Source organism: Eptatretus burgeri, chromosome 7 (assembly GCF_056783735.1).
Source record: "Eptatretus burgeri isolate ZD-2024b chromosome 7, Ebu_testis_v1, whole genome shotgun sequence".
Classification (NCBI taxonomy): domain Eukaryota; kingdom Metazoa; phylum Chordata; class Myxini; order Myxiniformes; family Myxinidae; genus Eptatretus; species Eptatretus burgeri.
Genome location: NC_140967.1, coordinates 31,596,454 through 31,619,916, shown reverse-complemented (window position 1 = coordinate 31,619,916; position 23,463 = coordinate 31,596,454). Strand labels below are relative to the sequence as shown.

General features: G+C 42.3%; 1 protein-coding gene across 1 annotated transcript in view; it reads right to left on the bottom strand.

Moving 5' to 3' along the window:
• Positions 1–23,463, bottom strand: part of LOC147022963 (junctophilin-1-like) — a 51,015-nt gene that overhangs the window by 21,058 nt on the left and 6,494 nt on the right. Inside the window, exons 3-6 of the mRNA XM_085887917.1 lie at positions 20,083–20,402; positions 16,956–17,074; positions 15,653–15,949; positions 2,619–3,010 (exon numbers count right to left, since the gene is read on the bottom strand). Coding sequence (XP_085744043.1) covers positions 2,619–3,010; positions 15,653–15,949; positions 16,956–17,074; positions 20,083–20,402 — 1,128 coding nt within the window. The remainder of the gene's footprint in view (positions 1–2,618; positions 3,011–15,652; positions 15,950–16,955; positions 17,075–20,082; positions 20,403–23,463) is intronic.

Here is a 23,463-nt window from a genome sequence, read left to right as displayed (position 1 = left end):
CATAACTGTCTTCTGTTCCAACAGAAGACAGTTTTGATTTTTTAAGTGATTCTTCACCATTGATAGGGCTAAACCGATATATAACACGATATCTCAAAAAGTTGTGGACAGATTCGGACGAAATTGGTGAATACGTTGGGTGTGTGGCAAGGAAGAATTGATTCGATTTCGGTGAAGATATGAATCGAAATCTGGATATGATAATTATTTAATTTCCAAAGTGATTCTTCACTATTGAGAGATAGGACCAAAAACGATATACTGTATAGCATGATATTTCAAAAATGTTTTGGGCTCAATATGTTCACCTGGATCAGGCATTGCGTGTTGGAGGTAGGCACTCTACCCAGTGCCCTTCTCGTTGTTTATGTAATTAATCACCATCGAGTATACTGTTACGGATTCGCGCCCGCCGGCGTGCGACGGCCACGTAACTCGAATCGCGGCACGTCGCCCACCGGACGGACAATCCAGTCGTGACCCTCTCGGACTAACGCCGGGAACCAGTCATGGGTGGACCTTTCGGTCTCACCGCGATCGAGCCAATCAGCCCCCGCGTGGGATAGGGTTGCTCGCCAAATTCGACCTACCTAAGTACCCACACGGAGGGTAGACCGGGCGATCGCACCTCGCCGCAGGTCGACTTCGGACACGGGCCACTTAAGCGACCCGTTCCGTACTATCGGGATAACCGAGCGGTGTTATTCGTCGACCTCGACGGTTCGATTAATTATCGGGCATATTCAGCCCACTACCAACCCTTTACGTGAAGCAAGATGAGGATTCAATGAAAGAAATGACGAAGCGAAGCGGGAAACAGTTCAACACAAAGCACATTTATTCGCGATGAACGGAAAGCGCACAATTCCACCAAAAGCACATAGAAAAGAAGAGAAACACAATGCAATTCCACCAAAAGCACATAGAAGGAAAAGAAACCCAATGCAGAGCTAATACCGACTACGCGAGCACACGGCAACACTTATACAATTTTACTTCACAGACGGCGCCGACAACACATACCCAAAACCAAGGAAAAGAACACCCTCAAAGATGAGGCGGGCCTGAGGCCGAGACCGGGTCGGGCCTACCCGTCTTGTGATGAGACGCGGAGCGGCGATGGTGCCTCAACTCCGCGGGCCTCGCGGGCAGTGTCTGGTAGGGGGTGGGAAAAGGGGCCCCCTTGGTCGCACTATCTCAGCGCGGGGGGAAACAGGAGGGGGTTGCTGATGCTCGGGGTAAAGGAGGATTTCTACTCTGCCTCGAGTCCCGCGACGAGCGTCTCCACTTCGACCAGGTCGCGCCGTCGGCCTCCCTGGTGTGCAGCTCCCGGCACGACGTGAGCACCCCCTCGTCTGCCCTCGCCGCCTCTCCACAGCTCCGTCCCCTTCGCTCCGACTCCAACGCACACGACGACGACCAACTCCTTCTTGCTTCTTCTTCCCAACTCCACCGACTGCGAAGTCTTAACTCAACTTGACTGACGAACGCGGTCGCTTATATAAGCCCCGTGGCTTCGCTCTCTCATCTTTGACCCCCTGCCTTCGACCTTTCACCTCGCTCCCCATTGGCCCGAGAAAAAGTGGGCGTGAATGCATTTTGATCCATAAATTTGCATATAGCGATCGCCCTCCAACGCCCTGGAGGCGGGGCCAAATCGCCCCTCGCTCACCGATTGGACGGAACAAAAGTGGGCGTGTGTCGTTTTTGAAGCGGAAAATCCGTGGTTTTGCACACGCTGTTCGGCGCGCGCCCTGCACGAGTCCAACACCGGTACCCACAAGCGGCGCAAGAACGGTGGCGATGCGACGGTTGCGAGGTGTGACGTGAAGCGGCGCCGCGGTGGGTGGTTGATGTTGTGGTTGGTGGTGGTAACAATGGCGGTTGGTCCAAAATAAAGATAGTAAAAGAAAAACGGCTATCCTGAAGAGTCGCAGCACGCATGAATGACATGTATTCCCTCTAGACAACGGGTTTGGGCCTAACTACACATATACTTACCGAGATATCTCACCTAAGGGACCTGAATGGTGGTTTGCGAATTTGGTAACCACAACAATACCATTTCTTGGTTTAAGTATTTATTGAGCAGAGATGAAATGACAAACCTCTCTGAATGCTCTTATCTGAGCTACCTTAAGTTGTTTACATGTATAATTTCAAGGTTTTTATGTTATGCAGTACATGGATGGGAGGAGGTCAATAATGCCACCATTTTTGCAGATGTAATGTAGATCGGATGCTTTGTTGGGTGAAGGAGAGATTGAGCAGCATTATCTTTCATTTGCAGTATTTTAGTGACATTCATAAGTTGCCCAAAGAACAATGAGTCAACCATAAAGAGTGGATAAGCATCACATTTACCCTGAGTTAGGGAGTGAGGGCAGATTACCTCCTTCCTCAAGGTCGTTTGTGAGATATATGGGTTCAATTAACAACATTCATTTAACAAGCCAAGCTTTGTTTACAGAATCTTCAATTCCAAATGTTTTTAATATAGCTACCTTCAGGCAGATTTGAAGCCACAACCTCTGGGATGCCCATCCAAATAAGCCCACACTCACCGATTACCACCGTGTTAATGCAGCATTAGTACAATTTTCACATTTGGTACTCACCTTCACATACTTTTGAGTTGTTTCAACATCCGTGCCTTCTACCATCTCACCAGAAGAGTTCACAAATTCTCCTTCCACATCCTCAAAACTGTTGTTGTCCACTTTTTTCTCGTCCTCGTTCATCCCAACTGACCTTGCATTGGTCAGCTGGCTACTGTCATCCCCCATCGAACTGGGTGTTGCTTTGATCTTTGAAGTCGAGCATGGGCAATGAACGTTGGTGTTGTACTGAATGAGACCTTGCCTGGTGCGGATGGTATACCCGTGGTAGTCTGCCATAAACTCCTCCTTCACGCGGTTGGAAATTGATATGTTCTCACGCCGACGAAGAGGTCGCATTTCTTTCTTATAAGGAGTGGGAGGCCCTCTATGTTTTCGTTGTGGTTTCATAGCTTAGGGAAGGGACAGAGGTACATTATTTGGTTATGTTCTTGTCAAAGCAACAACTGGTATAAATAATGCATTTTTGAACACAGAATGTTATTCTCTTTAGCAAAAGAAACGTGTTGTTTTCATCTCGTTGATGATTTTTAAAGATTGTGCAGTCAGAATCAGAGATGCTGGATAAAAGATGCTTGAATGAAACATTATCTGCTTCCAGTGTTACTTTCACACTTGAAAAACCATGGTTTGGAACTCCGTGTCCAAATGTTAATCTGCCCAAGATGTAAAGTAGATTTTTAATATAATATGAGCTGCTCAGTAAACTTTTGTTACAGTTTTGGAAAAAGGTCAATGTCGATAGCTTCCCCTGTATCTACTCCCTACTGAACTGGTAAAAATTGTTTCACTTGTATGGATAAAAAGTGTGCACAAAAATGTTTTATGATAAGAAAGCTTTGCAGTAAGCTAGCAATTGCACATAATGTTATTGACTGTCTAAAATGTGACTCTTTGGCATCATACTTTGCTTTCACGAGCCGAGATTTTGTCTGCAAAAAAAGATTGTTATGCATAAAATCTATAAATTATAATAATATATGTCAATCATAATCCCGAATTCTGTTTTCACTAAATTGATGGTTTGATCAAAAATGTCACTTGGATGTTAGAGAACAGAATGAATAGATGAGTTTCTGGCATGCAAGAGGGTGCAGGTGCTAAATTTTTCATGTCATCTAACCCAAATACTATCGCACTACGTTTAAACGGTGCCATACGTTTTATCATGCCACATCACACTACTTTTTGTCGTGACATGGACTTTATGCCGTACCGGTATGATTTCAAATGTTCGCCCCGTCATTGGCAACTGATATACAATCCCAATTTTAAATACATTTCTTCATTGATTCACTGACCAACATTAGATTTAAAATCTTTTGAAGATAAATATCCATCTTTTATTTCTTCAGGTCATGTGTATCCATGGAAAAGACCAAATTGATCAGCAGCTGCATTTCAAATGCGAAAGGGCGACTTATTGAGACGGAGAAGCACAAAGAACCACGATTAAGAAAAAATTGAGAGAATAAGGCAAGAACAAGAGCAAATTTGTCTGTGACTGGTTTAAGTGAATTTAGAGCACAAAACAGAGAAGCTCAGTTGAGATTTGTTAGTCAACAAAGGAATGATGAGAGGACATCAAGGCATACACAAAATCATCTCCAGCATCAGAGAAGGTGCCATTCAGCTCGGCATAGACAACATGCTGTCTGGCTGGGCACTTGTCCATTATATTACTTGTACCAAACCACACAATGCATTACATTGTTGCAGATATGGCTCCTCTGGGTTAATAATAGAGTGTAGTTTCCCATATTGAGTGTTTACAATAAGCATGAAGTCATTAAATGTTGTTATGGATATGCATTGCTAATTTGTTAAGCAAAAAAGGTGAAACCCACCCCAGTGTGTCTAAAATTGGATTACATCCCGTTTGACCTTTATTTCAAGTTCTTACCTTTGGTTCCACTGTTAAAATGTGCTTTAGAGGTGTTTGTTAGGTCCCCAGATCAAAGTTTAAGCAGGAAAGCTAGGCCCTACCGAGTCGAGCCTCAAATATCACCAGCTCGGCTGGGTCAGGGGTCATGTAGGGCTTGGCTCAGGCTGAACCATCAGCCAATAGTGAGTGAGAGGGGAGGGGAAAAGTGCGCCACAGCTCGAGGTGGGGGCCAGAGCTAATAAAAGTGCCAAAGTGGGAGAGAGACTGGAGAGAAGGCCAATTTGACACCTCGTGGATACAGCTGCCGGGTGACGCCCTGCCTCCCCTCGATTGGCCACATCTCGCTTGCAGGTGCCATGTCTGCCCCATAAATGCTGTGACTCCTTCCCCTCATGATCATGGAGCTGGACATTGCTGCCATCACACTACAATATCGGTCTGGGCTGAGAAAACCCTGCTGTCTTGTGGTTCCCCCAGGCCTTAGTCATGAGTGTCTGAGACCTTAAGGCAGAGGTATTTAAGTACTTGTTTCATCGATGGTCTGTTCGTGGGCACGTATCGGAATAGGGGTTAATTATTGGGATAATTTTATTGAATTGCAATCACTTGTTCCTGTACATACGTGCTTTGTGCTGTTACACAACACACCAATACAATTGTTGAATCGATTTTTGTCTTAGCTCATCCTTCTTGCTCACAGCGGTGCCATTTGATGGCTAGGCAGGCAAATCTGTATTGACATAGAGATTGGCCGTGGTTGTGAACCGTTAAGAGTTCGACAACACAAGGACAGCATTTTCTCGGCCAGATGATAAGATCTGTCTCATGTTTGCCTCAGCACATCACTCACCCAGCATAGAGATTCCAATCAGCATGGTAATACGATTGCGAATCTGGAAATCTATCCCACCCAACATTCAGGTCCTTTAGCTCAGTTATCTCGGTAAGTACGTGTTTTATAGATAGCTTCCTCCCCCTGGTCTAATGGGTGAATAAGTGTAACTGCGCTGCAATTTGTTATTGGAATACCCCATCTCCCGCAACAGCAATGACAACAACGCCATCTTCACTTCCATCCTGACGCCATGACACTCGCGGCATTCTTCGTGTGCACGCCAGCCAGCAAGTGCGCGCATTGGTGGAGTCTAGCGTAGGCATGGCGTCCCTCCTTAGCCAATTGGCAGGGAGCGGGCGTCTTCCCCGCCCCGTCTCCGACTCGACACGGTCGCCATTAGACACGTGGTCGGAGGTGAGGCAGTGGGCGGAGCCACAAACACCTCTGCTGGAGACTCTGCCCAGAGGAGTGGGAGTGCCCCGCCTACCACGCGCCTGTCCAATGGAGGGCGGGCAGGGAATCGCATGATTGTTTCCGACCAATGAGAAGGCGAGTGGCGAGAAGAGGAGGGGGAGGATAAAAGTCGGGCTCATCCCCAAGAGGTGCTCGCTCTCTCTCACTGGCGCTGGCTCTGTCTCTCTCCCTCTGGCGCTCCCCCATTCTCTCTCTCTCTCTCTGGCTTTCTCTCTGGTGGTCAGGTTCAACCGCCAGAAGATCTCTCGTGGTCAGGTTCAGCCGCCGGAGGATCCCTCGAGGTCAGGTTCAGCTGAGCTGGCTTGGACGACGGTGCCCGGAGCTTCAAAACGAAGGGGACGTCCAGCTGCGCACTCGCGGCCACGTAGCCGGCTATTCTGATTCCCAGCCGGACTATCCTCCTCGGCTGGAGAGCCGAATAAAGACCTGTGGGGTCCATTTCTGTCTGTGTGTATGTGTTTGTGTTTGTGTTTGTGGCGCCAGTCCAATAAGTAGCGAAACTGTTTAAGTGCTTGCTCTATAAACCTTCGCATTGCATTTCTGATATTCGGTATAGCACTGTCTTCTATGTTCCCAAGGCCCCCATTGCTTTATAAATAAACCCCAATTGTTAAATGTTCTCAGCTCGTTGTGTCCATTCTTCCATTGACTGAGCATGTCGTGTGTGAGGGATCAGTTGGCCATTGCCGTGGTTGCAGGATAATTCGGTCCGACGGTTCTTGGCGATTAAAACCGCTCAGGATTGCGCATGGAACGAGCTCGCCAAGCGGCTCGTTTTCGTACGAGTTCCGTCGAGGGTGAAATTCCCCGGTAGTTGGACCACGTGGGTACTTAGGTAAATTGAAGTTGGCAATCGACCCTACCCCACGTGGTCTACCCATTGGCGGATTTCGGTCTAAAAGGGACCCGTCTTCTCCGGACTTTTCCGGAGAAGTACGATCTGAATTCCGGGTGATCTGTTGAGCCGACTCTACTGCTCCACCTAGTGGTCGTGCTCGTGGCCGACGTCCCGGCCCCGTAACAATACGATGTCGGACATGGGACTTGACCGGAAATCTCTGCGGTGGGTGGCTGATGTCATCGCTACACGACTCACCGGATTCAGACCGAGCAACCGGACCGACCAGTGGACTGTTACAATATTTTGTTGTTCATTTATCGGTCCACGATTCTTGCCAGGACACCAAATTTAAACTGGCACAGAAGTGCCAGTGAGTGTTCCATCACCACTGTAAAAAAAGTGCATCCGTTTAAATAAAACCAAAACAAACACAACGAAGAACAGATATTATGAAGAGAAATCCTAATGTAGAGACAGGTACAGAATTTTGCAAAGGTGGTGTCAAGTTCAAAAATCTCAATGATTAATTATCATTGGAATCTCTGGCCATAGTGTACACAGAACAGTACAAAATAATTTTTTTTTATGTATGTTCGAGGAAAAACTGGGTTACATTCTCAAATACAAGATAATTCCTGTCTTTACTAAAGTTATATAATTCCTGTTTTCGATAAAGTTACTTCAAACACTGTAATCGTAAGCATGTATTGCCTTCCTGATATCTGAAAAATATTTTGAAGTGTTTGTGCATTTGTTTGTTGATGTGTGCTTTATTCTTTCACGGCCGAATGGGAGCATCTCAAATCCCCATCCTTTGGGTGTATGTGTTTCAGAGTCTGTACAAGGTTTGAAGCTACCACACATCGGTGGTAGCTTCAAAACGTCTGTTTTGAAGCCACCAAAGGCTGCTATAAAATGTATATTGGGATGTGAGGTCAGACAGTGTTTCCGCTGGTCCACGGGCAAAAGGTAACCACGACGAGGCCAATAACTCCATCGCTTTTCAATGTCCACTTGTATGGCTATCCCTCTTCACTCACATTGTAATGAGCATGCATGTTAGAAATATACATACTCATCGTCGTTTGCTAATGGCAACTGTGAATGCAAGAACACAGCTAAGACGACTGTTGTGCTGGTATTGATTGTAAAATATTGTCAGTCTGCAACAAACTAATGTCTCTGCAGCAGTTGAGGATTAATAACTGCTCTCCTTGCTCTCAAGACAAGTGTAGTTTTATTCCCACCACAAGTTCCAACACAAATCGCTGTCTTCAACTGCTTACTACTTCTTCCCATTATATTGTAAATGTGCTCGGTGTAAATGTGCCAAGGGCGCTTCTGCATGAAACGAGTGCTGCCTTGATTGCATTATCAAGAGTTATTAGTGGACAATTCCGGCAGACCACCAAAGCGGCTTGGAGGCACATGCAGAGAGCATTACCTCAAGGGCTACTCATAAAGACCACCATTTCTCAGCGTCCAGATCACATTGTGAGAAGGGCAAGTGTGGCAGTAGATAGTGTAATCGCTCAAAAGGACACACAAAAAAAAGGAAATAGATGCACAGCAAATTTGACAAATCATTTTATAAAGCAGGGCTCAAAATTTAAAACAGATCATGAACAAATTAAAAAAAAATTGTTAGATGCACCTCTGCAATGTAAAAATTATTGGTGCACTGCAAAAATTAAGTATATCTTAAGAGTTTTGTATTGAGGGTTATTGGCATTTTGTTAAATTTGTTTGGTATGGGGTAATAGTTGAGGCCTTAACCGCAATTTGTGTTTGTGTAGATCCTTCGGACATTTGGAATGTGCAAAAAGTATGCATGGTTAGGATAAGGTGTCCTCGGTACTACTACAGGGTAGATGGTGTTGTCCAGTTTTGATGACTAGAAACACCGACTCCCATGGGGAGTGGATTAGAGGGGTGGGGGTCATGTATATATGCATACAATTTGGATGGTGGCATGTTAATATTATTACGCTCATTCTTTTACGGCCACAATTGTTTTCCCGTTATTGCAGGGTTGACTGGGGGAAGCTTTGCCAAAGTCTTTCACGAACTAACTGGCTACGTTTGATGTTCTTCTACGGTTAGGGCAGGAATTTGGAATTTTGCCATGGTGCCGGCGATAGCTCAGCTGAACTTCACGAAGGACACCGAAGGATCTTTATCATCTACCAACTAATGCCAACAGACGGGATGCCCAGTTTAACGTCCATCCGAGGGATGGCACACACAATGAATCACCCCTCCCTGTGAAACGCCAGGATGACAGTTTATAACTGGGTCGTGATTCAAACCCAGGTGAGCCAGTTTTGAGTTGAGTGTGCTGGAGTTAGGCCATCCTATCAGCCCCCATGTTAATATTATTATTATTATTATTGTGCCATTATCATCCAATGGAATTGACTTCATTTGTGGTTATAATAATTTTGATGAAAAACCTAACTTTGATGACATTGAGGCTGGAGTCAGGATTGGAGGAAGACATATCAACAATCTTAGGCATCCTGATGATACCACTCTGTTGGCAGAAAGTAAATATTTGATTAAACTACTGCAGAAAGTGAAGAAGGAAAGTGGAAAACTCATCTTTATTTGAACCTAAAGATTTTTTTTTAAAGACTAAAATCTTGTCATCTGAGATCGATGTGTTCAGATTGGGAGACTCATGTGGAAATAGTGGAAAGTTTCATCTTCCTGGGTTCTAAGATTGAAGTGAGTGGACAATGTAGAGGAGAAATTAATAGATGATTCGCATTGTGGAGAACAGCAATGTCAGGATTGACAAAGATCTGGAAATACAAAGGTGTGATGAACTAAACTAAAGGCCCAGTCACACCTTGACGTTTTAGCCAGCTTATGCCGATTTTTGAAAAATTTGTCTAAAACGCTGGCACACGTCGAATACGTTATGGGTAAGTTTTGGAAACATTGAGAGTACGCTGAAAAACACTGCCATATGTCGTAGTACGCTGGCTTTCATCGTTGTACTTTGTGGTTGTCCTCAAATTTTAGCATGCTTGAAATTTTACGACTTATGCCAGCGTATGACTCACAAGTTCCGCAACACTGGCCATAAGTTTCAGGTACGTTATGCGATCGTTGACACACGTCGACACACGTTACTTGTAAGTTACTCATAAGTCGAAACACGTCGAGGTAATGTTTAGCATACCCGAAACTTATTTCTAGCCTGTGAGTAACGTGTTGTAGGCATGTTACGCGATCGTTGACACACGTTGCTTGTAAGTTACTCATAAGTCGAAACACGTCGACGTAATGTTTAGCGTACCCGAAACTTATTTATAACCTATGAGTAACGTGTTGTAGGCACGTTACGCGATCGTTGACACACGTCGACACATGTTACTTGTAAGTTACTCATAAGTTGAAACACATCAAGGTAATGTTTAGCGTCAGTGTTCCAGATTCCCTAGTTTTTTTTTTTTTTTTTTTTTTTCTTCGGTATGACGGTGATGTTGACACTTCGATTTCCAGTGTGGTTATAATATAATATAATTAATAGGCTGCCGCTCAACGATTTCAATCATAACCACACTAGAAATCGGTGTCAACATCACCGTTATGCCGAAGAAAAAAAAAACCAAAAAAAACATGGAGTCTGGAACACTGATGGGTTCCTCCTGTGTGAACCCCATTTTTATATACCAATTCCCCTAAACGCTGCCAATACGCCATTATATGGTAGTTGTAAGTTAGAAACATGTTCATTTAGTTCTATGGTCATCCAGAAGACGTCAATCAAATACGTCTACATACGTCAATGTGCGTTGGAAATACGTAAGGAATTGGTTCAAACCATGTTACTCATAAGTTAGAAATAACTTTCGGGTACGCGAGACATTAGCTCGACGTGTTTCGACTTATGAGTTGCTTACAAGTAACTTTTGTCGACGTGTGCCAATGTTCGCATATCGTGCGTACAATTTATTCCCATCACATGCGGAACGTGTGAGGCATACGGCAAGTACGTCGTAAAAATTTTAACACGTTTAAAATTACAAGACGTACTCCACTTACTACGACGTATGATAGCGTACTTTAGCGTTCTATTCACGTATACCAAACTTACCCATACCGTATTCGACGTGCGCCAGCGTTTTAGACGCATTTTTCAGAGGTTGGCATACGCTGGCAAGATCGCCAAGGTGTGACTGCGATGTTGACACTTCCATTTCTACGGCAGTTATGATTTGAATCGTTGTGCGGCAGCCTTTTAATAGGCTATGCCACGTGATCGTCGGCGATACGTGCAGCGCGCTATGCATAAGTTAGACTATCGTTGGGCATAGGTTATGAACGTCGACAACAAGCTAAGCATTCGTTGGTATAAGTTATCTATAAGACAACGAAACGTTCTGTGTCCGTTACCAATATGTTATGCATACGACCAACTCGTTATGAATACGTCCACCTCTTTAAAAAAAAAAACATCAAAAGTTCAACGTAAGCCAGCGTTTTACATACATTTTGATACATTGCCATTGCTGGCTAAAACGTCAAGGTGTAACTGGGCCTTAAGAGGAGGTGTGTGAATGCTCTGGTATTTCCAGTTGTAATGTGTGGATGTGAACCTGGACCTTTAAAATTTAAGGAAGAAGATTGACGGTTTTGAAATGTGTCATTCGAGACGAATGTTAAAAATTCCATGGATTGCAAGAAGAACAAACAAATCAGTGCTTGAAGAAAATAGACCACCCATGTATATTAGAAGCATTGATGCAAAAAAAAAGAAACAGTCATACTTTGGTTGGTCATATATGCACATCATGTGTTCTCATCGAAGCATCTTTATTAGCTAAATATCATTACGGTCTACCTCGAGGCCGAGCGAGTCGAGATGGCTTGGATCCATTAATCTGTGGTGGACACGATAAGCATAGGATGCCTCAAGGATGTCAGGTTTCCTCCACATTTCTTTCCGTTTAGTGTTAAACAACAGTCGTGACTTTAAAAAGGTAATAATATTTTGGACAGAATTGACTGAACAGTTTGTGGTTATAATAATTTTTATTTCCTGTAGGTTTGTCCCACAAAATGCCATGATAAACTATTTATACGCCTTCACACAGTTTAGCCAAGGTGGAAAACCCTTGGAGAGGGAGGGGGTTGGGATGAAGTCACTACAACCTTCATCCTGTGACCCTTAGTCTCCCTGTCAAGTTTGGTTGAGATTGTATAGGTAACGATCGAAAGTATCGTGGTCAGACAGACAGACAGGCACCAAATTGCTTGTTTTAGTATGATAGAAATACTGCAAAGTTCGTGTCCCTTTCATTCCCTTGTGTCAAACTGGGTGAGGTCAGGCAAGTGTAGAGAGTGATATACCATGCTTCCTGCCCACCAACAGAGGGATGCCCAGTAACAGAGAGAGAAGACTCTGCCTCTGAAGTACTACTACCCCTCACTGCGTGGGAGGTGGACATTGGGTTTTGTGCGCTAGACTGGACTAGTCAATGTGCTTGATGGTGCGGAGGGGGGCAGGAGGTTGGGGTACCATGAGGTTTGATTGGTGTAACCTGTTGAGGCAGAGACTCTTTGCACCGCCATCAGTTAGCTTGGGTTGGGGGAGGGTGGCTGGAGACTTGGGGTGTGGCTTGCTGATAAAGCCCTGGTCCGAGAGGAAATTCTGACCTTTTTAAAAAAAATTTTGTTCCTGTTTGGGATTCTGTTGGCATGTCTAAGTCAAATAAATTTATTTATTTATTTTAAAAAGATTGTTTGCACCTCATGTTATCACCATTTTGCCACACTGATGTTTGTTTGGGTTACTCTGCATTCTGAGATGATTCAATTGATAATAATCCTTATTAGTAACCGGCATCGTGCGAGATTGCAGCAAAGTATGGACCAAGAGCAGAGGAATGTTGGGGAATAGAAAGTTCAAAACAAAGAGACCGAACTGCCCACCTTCCTTACATTGAGGATTAAAACTGCTTCATCGATCCCCAGTGTTAACCTTGGTGTGATCAATAACCGCTTTGATTGTGGATGTGGTTATTGGGTGATTGCCATCCGCGCAACAATATTACATCTGGAGAGGGGCTGGGAGAAATGCCATTTTTGTAAGTAATATCTAGATGCCTCTTTATTTGCTCTGTTTGTGACCTTTCATTATTTAGGTGGTGTAGGTTTTGTTTTCATGACTTTACTGTGAACATTATTTTACAATTTCACGAAACAAAAATTACATATTTTAGTTTGATTTTAGTATGATTTACGATTACAATAGCAAACGAAATAATGTTGCATCCCACGATGGATACAAGTTATTACTAGCCGGGAGGAGACGATGGTTCGCGGGCATTATTGAACAATGCCACGATAGGTACATTTGAGTAAGTGGAAGCTTTTGAGGAAGCCCTACCGTAAAAACCTATTTCTTCCGTCAAAATTGACCAAATCAAATCGAATTTTTTATATGTTGTACTTATGGACATTACACACAGCTTCTAGGAAATGAAATTGCGAGAAAAATATCGAGAAAAAAAATAAAAAGAAACAAAAAGTTCAAGTGGGCGTGGTTCCGCCCACAGGGGGCCTGGGACACCCCTCATACAAAAAGATACAACTAGACCATGATATCTTATATATTATTTCCGAGTTTGTGGTTTCGTGTCGCGCTATCTTCGACTTTGTTCTGCGCTCGAGTAACATGATAATCGGCTTACATTATCTCAAAGACCATATGAGGTGCATGGTACAAAAAAAAAGTAAATAAAATGGTTCTGAAACAGTGAAATCGTATTCCACTTACTGCATTAAAGTAAAATTACTACTGATACTCTGCATCAGTTCCTTTCTCAAACACACCCACCCCAACATGTCGCGCAGAGCGCGGGTTATGCTAGTCGAGCTTGTGTCCAAGTTTCATCAACATCACATCAAACGTCATGGAGCTATGCTCTGGAGAGAGTCACAAACAAACAAACAGATAGACAGACAGACACACAGACACAACGAAAATAGTGGTCACTGCTGGTGCCCGCAAACCAATTATTTAAATACAGCATCTTATTTAGTCGTTTTGCTAAAAAAATAAAATAAAAATAAAAACTCGAACAGTCTTCTCATGTAAGATATTCAAAAAGTTCTCTGAACGAGGTACTCGCAATAGTCCAAGGAAGGCCCAAATATAAAGATTTTACAGTGTCTTCAGAAAGTATTCACATCCCTTGACTTTTGTCACATTTTGTGTTTCAGGCTGAATTTAAAATGGATAAAATAAAAAATAAAAAAAAGAAACTTGTCACCATGTACACAAAATACCCCATAATAACAAAGTGAAAACGTGTTTTTAGAATTTTTTTTACAAATGCATTGAAAATAAAAATCTTTTACACAAATCTAATTTTACACAAATGTCTAATTTACACAGGTATTCAACCTCCTTAGTCGATACTTTTTAGAAGTGCCTTTGGCAGCGATTACCGCTGAGAGTCTTCTTGGGTATGTCCTATTCTTACAAGTCTCCCAGTCAGTGTCGCTGAAAAGCATCCCCATAGCATGATCTTGCCACCCCCATGCTTCACGGTATGGATGGTGTTAGATGAGTGTTGAACTGTGTTTGGTTTCCACCAGGCATAGCACTTTGCATTCAGGCCAAAGTGTTCAATTTGCATCTCATCAGATCACATAATCTTTTGCCTCATGCTCTCAGAGTCTTTCATGTGCCTTTTTCTCAGGAGTGGCTTCCATCTGGCCATCCATCTTCCATCTGATTTGTAAAAATTGACATCGAATCCTTCCCATAAAGCCTAGATTTGTAAAGTGCTGCAGTGACTGTTGGCCTTCCGGTAGGTTCTCCAATCTCAGCCAAGGAACTCTGTAGTTTTGTCAGAATGGTCATTGGGTTCTTGGTCACCTCCTTAACCAAGGTCCTTCTTTCCCAGTTGCTCAAGTTGGATAGCCAGCTTTAGGAAGAGTCTGGGTAGTTCCATATTCTTTCCATTTCCTAATGATGGAGCTCACTGTGCTCTTGAGAACTTTTCAACACTCTAGAAATTGTTTAATACCCTTCCCCAGGTCTATGTCTCCTCACAATTCTATCTCTGGTTTCTATGGACAGTTCCTTGGACTTCATGGAAGAGTTTCGGCTCTGACATGCATTGTCAACTGTGGGACCTTGTATAGAAAGTTGTATTTCTTTCTAAATTGTGTCCATTCAATTGAATTGGCCACAGGTGGACTCCAATTCAAGTTGTGGAGACATTTCAAGGATGATCAAAGGAAATTGGATGTACCTGACCTCAAGGTAGAGTGTCATAGCAAAGGGGTTGAGTACTTATTGACCCAAGACATTTCAGCTTTTAATTTTTAATTGATTTGTAAAAATTTCAGGAAAAAAAATTCCATTTTGATATTATGGGGTATTATGTGTAGATCTATGTCAAAAAAAAAATCTCAATTTAATCCATTTTAAATTCAGGCTGTAATAAAATGTGAAAAAGTCAAGAGACGTGAATACTTTCTGAAGACACTGTATATTTACTTATTTTCTTGCTAACTTACTTCATACAATTACTACTTCTATAGCTACCCCACTTAGATTCCCAGTTTATGGAGTTGGCAAGGGAAATATTTGGGCCAAACCTTTTAAAAGCAAAACTGGCTGGTCAGGCCTGACAGAAGGTGGCATGGATTTGTAATTTCTTCAGGGTGTCAGAAATAACTCGCCACTTTTGTGAAAGACACTGTGGGATTCCAAATGTTCACCAACGAGCAGTGCTGGTGGACAAGTCCTCTGATTTAACACCCATCTGATGGCTGCGAAACACCTGGATGACATTTATAGCTGCACCGACATTCAAACCCATATTCACCATCTTAAAGGTGAGTGTGCATTACCTGTAAGCTATATTTATTGTCAACACTTTCTTACGAATTCTCAACAATTGTATATTTAACATACAGTTCTTTTGTAACATCTCCCAATAATTTAGGCTTGATAATTAAATCAGTGATACCTATCTGAGTGTTGGCCTGGGGTTTTTCAACATCGTTTTGCTCCTCAGTTGCAGCAGAAGCTTCTGTAAGCGCTTTGCTGTTGTCGGCCCCAATGTCGGACAATGTCGGTCGCCTTTTTCTGCCGCCTGTTTGCGGGCTGTCTTGGGAAGCTCCATCTTCGATCTCCTCTGGTGGGGGAGTGGTTCCTTTTTTGTAAAGATCAATGCTGGGAGTTCTTTCCAATACCTCAGAAACAACCTCCTCGTCCTCCTCATAATCCCAATCGGAACTGTTTTCACTTTCTTCTGTCTCTGTTTCTGGGGGAAAAAAATTAATGATGACATGGTGATTAATACAATTACAAGAATAACTGCTGTAACACAAAATTATTCGTTACTTTTGCAATTATTATTAACATTACTTGGTAATCTTAGAGCTGCTTTATGCGTGCGGCTGTTGGGAGATGGTTGATGCGCCCGCAAAAAAAAAACGTGAAAAGCTGAAGCACAGGGGCCGCAAAAGTAGAAGCAGGTCACATTTTATAAACTGCAAATACGCAGAGTCCACAAATGTTGGGGTTTCACGATGTATGTTCATTGGTTTGCACAACAACTGGACACAGAAAATTGTAATGAAATTTTATCTTTGTTTTTATGGGCAACCATGATGTGACGCAGTAAGCATGTTGATACTTCCATCACTTTGTTCCATACAAAGTTAATGTACAAACGCATTTAGATCTCGATCAGAAAATAAAATGATCAATCTATTCATTTTTTTTTGAGGGTAAAAAAAATAGAGGTGCGATTAATACGCGGCCGCGGTTTATACACCGGAAAATACGGTAGTCATAAGGCCATAGGCCCAGAGGATCCAGCAATGAAATTTGTTATTGGATAAGGCTGAGTACGAAGCCTGTATTGCCATTCTGTTTATCTTTGGGATGGGAGCTGGAATTTGGAAACGGGCTATGGTGCCCTTGATAACTTGCAAACCCTTCACAAAAACCAGTGTGGGATCTTTAACATCTTCCAAGAACTAATGTTAGCAGACAGGTCCAACAGACTGAATATCAATCTGAGGGGATGGCACACACATTGATGCATCACCCTGGATCAGGATGACAGTTTCTAGCTGGATCGAGATTATAACTCATACCTCTCGGGCCAAGGCCATCCTGCCCCTGTAATTAAGAATAGTCAGATAAAAATACTTTGGTTTACAAGTATAGATAGAAATGCAATGGGACTTAGTATGCAAATAATATAAACAGATCAATCATAGCCAGAAGAAACAAATAAAAACTTTGAAATCCTGCCTTACCTGGCTGCAGAAATGTCGGTGAAATTTCCATAGCCAATGCGATGGCAGTACGAGCCTCCGCCCGGGCTGCTTCTGCTGCCACGTTTGCATCATCTGCTCGTTCTTGAGCATTTTTTGCGCTGTCAGGCAGTGTTAGCACAGAATTATCTTGGCAATGATGGCAGTCCTAATGTATACCTTCCAGGAGTATCTCCCAAAATTAAATATAAAGTTCCACAAACCAATGGTTTTGCTTCAGCATCATTTGATGTGAAGTTTTATTATGATTTTCATTCCTATGTCTGATCCCTTTGCTGACAATAGAGTTCACTGCAAGGCATTCTCAAGAAGTGCTTGAGAGGGTTTGTTAGAAGGGCAGAGCAGTGGGGCCTAGTGAAGATGCATGTGAGAGGCACCCTTTACACCTGCAAGTTAATATGGTCCACGTTTGTGAAGCCATGAGAGACCGTGGCAATATCAATGAGTCCTGATTAACCCTTTTCTACTTCCTGCTTTGAAGATAACTGACATTTTGGGATTGAAGGCACAATAAAAGACCAAGATCAAGGACATTGCCTGAATTGGTGCAAGAAAATAGCTGAAATGAATAAAAATGGATAAATGTGGGTTTTGCAAAATTGAAACAAATAACTCCTTTCACTTTTTAGGATACAAAACACAAATCTGAGAACAACTGCATACATGAATGCAAAAGCCTGAATATCTATTTCCCTGAAGGGTTTTGGAAGCATGTCCCAGAACGAATGAGTGAGAATGATGACACAAGTCCATCTGACATTTTATCAAACCATTGCATCTTGTGGCATTGATATATAATTGAACAAAGAAAGGGTGGAATTGGTAATTGAAGTTCCCATCGCAAACAGGTCAGTGGTCGCTGTCTTCTACTGCCTCCTTTATGGTCTTGCACCTTCTGCTCTTTCCGTGCCTTGTTCCCCCCCCTCCCCCACACCTTCCCCCTCCTCAGGTTTCTACAGGGTCCACACGGTCCACCATCAATCCCCTTCTGGTGAAACTACCTATATCCAGGATCACTGCTCACCTCCACTCATTTGCTCTTCTTATTTTCCCCACCTGTGGAACCAACTTCCACATCCTTTTCAATCTCATTCTTCTCTCCAAATCATCGAGACAGCTGTTCACCACCATCTCAGATCTTCCCCAATCCAAAACCATGATCTTTTCTACCTTCGTTAACTCCCCCCTCCCCCCCCCCCAACCTCGCCAAGCCCTCCTCTTTCCAAATTTTCAGTTTTTCCTTCCTGATATGAGAGTTTGCTTCTGTATCCATCTTGTCCACCTCATACGTCCTTCCTTAGCCCTCTTTCCTCCCCTCCTCCATTATTTGTCCAAGTCTCCCTCTATTTTGTCCTTCAACCCTGCTGTTGGTGTTTACTCTCACTCTCTCTCACTTTCTCTCCTGTTCCTTTCATTATGTTGCATCCTGATGTGTTCAGTGTTCTCACTCTTCCATGAGCTTTGACCTTGTATACAAATATAAATAATAAAAGGTATCAGTATCCAATAACTTTTGTGAACATCTGTCAGCAAGACCTGATGCAGTCAAGTGTCAAACATAAATATGACATAAAGAGCATTGAAGAAAGATGACAATTATCTGGAAAATTCTCATCGATTTGCTGATAACTCTTCAAGGTGAAGTTTATCAGTTTATTTGGGCCTCAAGATGGGGCACTTTATGCCCACTTTCCTCTGCAGTCACCCTGATCATTTCGCAATTTGGCATGTTGTGGCTTATTCCTTCTTGCCATGCTGAGAGACATTATTGCAAAATTCTGAGCTTAACTTTATCTTCACTGCACAGCTCGATTTTTCCCTGCCCTCCCCACCCACTCTCTCGCTCTTCCTGGTGTTGGTGTGGGCTTAACGGTTAGGGTGGCGGGCTTTGGATCCTAGGGTCCTGAGTTCAAATCCCGCTCTGCTGTTGAATGAATACCAGGTGGGGTTGACTCGGCCCCTCATTTTTCCGAAGTCAGCAAAATGAGTGCCAGCATGCTGGTATCCTGTGTCGGAGTGGTGACCCATCCAGGATTGTGCCCCAATAGCCAAGGAGACTACTTGAACAGCACCAACGCTCTGCACAGAGTATGGTCCCAATCTCCTCCTTCTTCTCCTCTCCCCCCCCAACTGTGGAACCAACTTCTCTCCTGGGCTTCAAGATGGCTGTTCACCACCATCTTAGGTCAACCCCATCCACACCCATAATTTTTTCTCCCCCCATTAACCCTCCCCAAGCCCACCTTTTTCCAGGTTTCCAGTTTTTTACTTCCACTTCTGTGATTGAGAGTTTGTGGCTGTATTCATCTTGTTCACCCAGTGCCCTCCCCTTCCTCTCATTCTTCCCCACGTCAGTTGCCCTTCCAAATTTTCTATTTTGTCCGTCAACCCTGCTCTTGGTGTGTCCATCTCCTCCTCACCCCCTCTCTTTCTATGTTCCTTGATGTCCTGATCAATTCTGTGTTCCAGCTCTTTTGAAAACCTCAACACTGTAAACCAAAAAAAAATGCAATTGCTCCACTATGTCGCTGAACGAATCCTTGTGATCATTTTGGGAGCATGCAATGTGTAACTTCTGAAGCAAGGATCTGCCTAAAAATAATCAAACGAAAGACCAAATACTGCATTGGAGTCATCAGAAGTAACCCGCATTTACATTTGCTGTGATATCTGGACTTGTTTAAATTGCTTTAGAATACCTGAGATTGCCTATGAGCCTTTCATATCCACTGGAAAAAAATATTCTGACATTATTGATTATATATACCATATGCATGAAGGGCCGACTGCGCCCAAAGAAAAGTACACAATCCATGTAAGACCTTAATGTTGAAAATAAGAAGATTAACAGCCCAACCACCAACGTAAGTGTGACAGTATCAAGCAACAATGATAAGGCTGAGGAACTACACTGTCTCTTCCTTTGAGGTCATGAAAGAGAAAGCTGACAAAATTTGGGATTCATTTTCATTCCCAAATCATGGAATTGTTATATTTCTACAAAATCCCAGTGTTTTGCTAAATCCCATCATGTACTCATTACCAACTCCCATATCTTCTCCACTCTCACTCTATATGTGCTTAACCCTCTCCCGGCCCCCTTGCTCACCGGTCTTTGGCCATCTCGGCTTTCTGCCGAGCCAGCTCCACCATGCGCCGTGCCCCCAGCACGGCAGCTTCAAGCCTTGCTTTACGCTTGGACGCAGCTCCTGGCAGGGTTCCCGCTTTCTTCCATGCTAACAGCACTCCCTGTCGATACTTGCCCTCTTCGCTTCGCCCGTCAGGGTACGTCGTTTGTCCGTAGCCATGTCTTCTGTTCCCACGCCATTCACCTTCAAATTGTGCGCCATCAAGACGTACGCAAACCCCAAGGCCGCTGCGCTGATCTCGCATCCATTCACCAGCATACATGTCACTTGACATCGAATCCTACACGCCACAAGGCAAAGACATATATTGATGATTTCTACGATAAAGGGGAGGAATTGTTAAATTGCTAACTCATCTTTCAGTTCCTGACCGATCTTGACCAAATTTGGCTTGTGTACCCAGCTTCTCCCCCCACCCCCACCCTTCAGGTGTGCTGAGAGGGTGTCATCATTACAATCCCCAGGAGTGAGGTGTACACCAGGTACAAACTCTCACTGACACCCATGAGGGTATAATATGCAACTGTAAAATCGTTTGAGTTGCAACGACATGAAACTTCAATGTGGACTCCCTATCTCTTGTAAAACGTACATTTTACCAGCCATTAAGAAGAAGTAGAGCGAGAATTTCTTTGCAATACATGTCCCCCATCGATATATTTTCTCATTCCAAAGAGGGCATCACTTAAAAATTGCCAAAATGTCCTGAAACTCGAACTGGTTCTGTAACTTATCATAATAAAGCCATGCACCAAGTTTCAGTTGATTATGTTAAAGGGGATGGGGAAAAAAGTCTGTAAAACTACAGGTTGGACGGATGGACAGACAGAGAGCAAACCTATAGTCCCCTCCAGTGAAACCTGTAGGAGACTCATAACCAGCCTTTTAAATAAGGAGTTTGCTTGCCCAATAATATTTACAAAATGAGGATGGCATGCTAGTTCAATCCTTTGCTTTCCTGATATAATTGCTATTACTGAAGCTCTTTTTAGAGTATGATAAGATTTTGTTTTTTGGTTCAAATCGGGATATCCTTATTTACGTCGATCTACAGCACCTTAATCTGCTCTAGTATTACCTCCCTTCATTAAATTTACTAGTGCATACCCGTAGGTGCGTGCCTGTACATATTTCAAAGCAAACCAATATTATAAAATGGTAAACTACTTTATCGTACTTGTTAGTTCAAAAATAAAGATAAACCTGAAAAAACATCCAATAATTGCACAAATCTCAAACTCCAAAGCCTGTATATATGTATGTGTATATATATATATATATATATATATATATATATATATATATATATATATATATATATATATATATATATATGTATATATATTGTCCAGCAAAGAATGAGCCTTGAAACAAACGTTACTTTTGTTAAATTTGTTTTATAATCCAAGCATTTTAAAATAACCACAAGTATAAACTTTTGAGATGAAGATGTTAAGCTCGATTAAGTTACACAAGGATACAGAAAGGACTTTGATCCAGGAGGTCATTCGTCCCATCAAGCCTGCACTACATTGACACTATATCAATGAATTCCAACAGTTTATCAACTTTACTTGGCTTTGGGAGGGATGTGTGAGGGGGGGGTGGGATATTTGGGGTGGAAGAGTGGAGATAACAATCAAGCAAGTACATGCATGCATTATGGCGTTTTATACACCAACAATACATAATACGACAAAAGATATTATTATTTTAAATTCTAAAACTGTTTAAATTTTTTTTTTTAATATATTGTTGTTTTTTTGGAGGAGGGGCGAACAATGTTATAAAGTGAGGAATGAACAAACAGACAGCACCTTCACTTTTTGACATGATCCTCTCATTGGCATTGCAATCATTATACATTTATACAATCACCAATCAAGCCCAACTACCAACCATTCTTGTGTACCCCTCTATCAGCAATGGTGTCCAACTCAAATTTAAACCTACCTTCTGTTTCTCCTGCCACTACCTTTCCAAGGAGACTATTCCATGCATTTAATCCTTTTTGAGTGAGACACCTTTTCATTTATTTATTTATTGTGAGGAGGGCATGATTTGCAGCCATCTCTACATGTCAGCAACAGGATCACACACAGAAATGAAAATCATATAAAACTTCACATCAAATGATGCTGAATCAAAGACCATTGGTTTGCGAAACTTCATGTATAATTTTAGGATATACACCTTCAAAGGTATACATTAGAACCGCCATGTCACTGACAAGCTAATTATACGCCAACGCGATCTGAAAGGGCACCAAATGCTCAAGAACAAGCAAATGATGCAAGTGCGGCAGCAGAAGCAGCTGGGCATAGGTCCTAACTCTTCGATTCTTCCACACTATAAAAGTAGTGGTCTGTGTTTATATACTCCCCCCAAATAAGTATGCGGCATTCTTTCAAGCAGGGCTTTTACCGCAGAGGTTATACAGGTCCTTGCTATTATTTCCCACTATTTTCTCTTGAACGACTCAAGCAGGGACCATAAATCCAATGTCATGATGAAATAATTTGTTGAGGACTTCTGGGAATCTCATGACATTGTGAAATAAAACATCCATCATTATGTACTTTTAACGATGTGTGTGTGTGTGTGTGTGTGTGTGTGTGTGTGTGTGTGTGTGTGTGTGTATGTATGTATGTATGTATATATATATATATATGTATATATATATATATATATGTGTATATATATATGTATGTATATATATGTATATGTATATATATATATATATGTATATATATATATATGTATGTATATATATGTATATATATATATATATATATATGTATATATATATATATATATATATGTATATGTATATGTATATGTATATGTATATGTATATATATATATATATGTATATATATATATATGTATATGTATATGTATATGTATATGTATATATATATATATGTATATATATATATGTATATATACACAGTGGGGAGAACAAGTATTTGATACACTGCCGATTTTGCAGGTTTTACCACTTACAAAGCACGTAGAGGTCTGTAATTTTTATCATAGGTACACTTCAACTGTGAAAGACGGAATCGAAAACAAAAATCCTGAAAATCACATTGTATGATTTTTAAATAATTAATTTGCAATTTATTGCATGAAATAAGTATTTGATACATCAGAAAAACAGACCTTAATATTTGGAACAGAAACCTTTGTTTGCAATTACAGAGATCAGACGTTTCCTGTAGTTCTTAACCAGGTTTGCACAGACTGCAGCAGGGATTTTGGCCCACTCGTCCATACAGATCTTCTCCAGATCCTTCAGGTTTCGGGGCTGTCGCTGGGCAACACAGACTTTCAGCTCC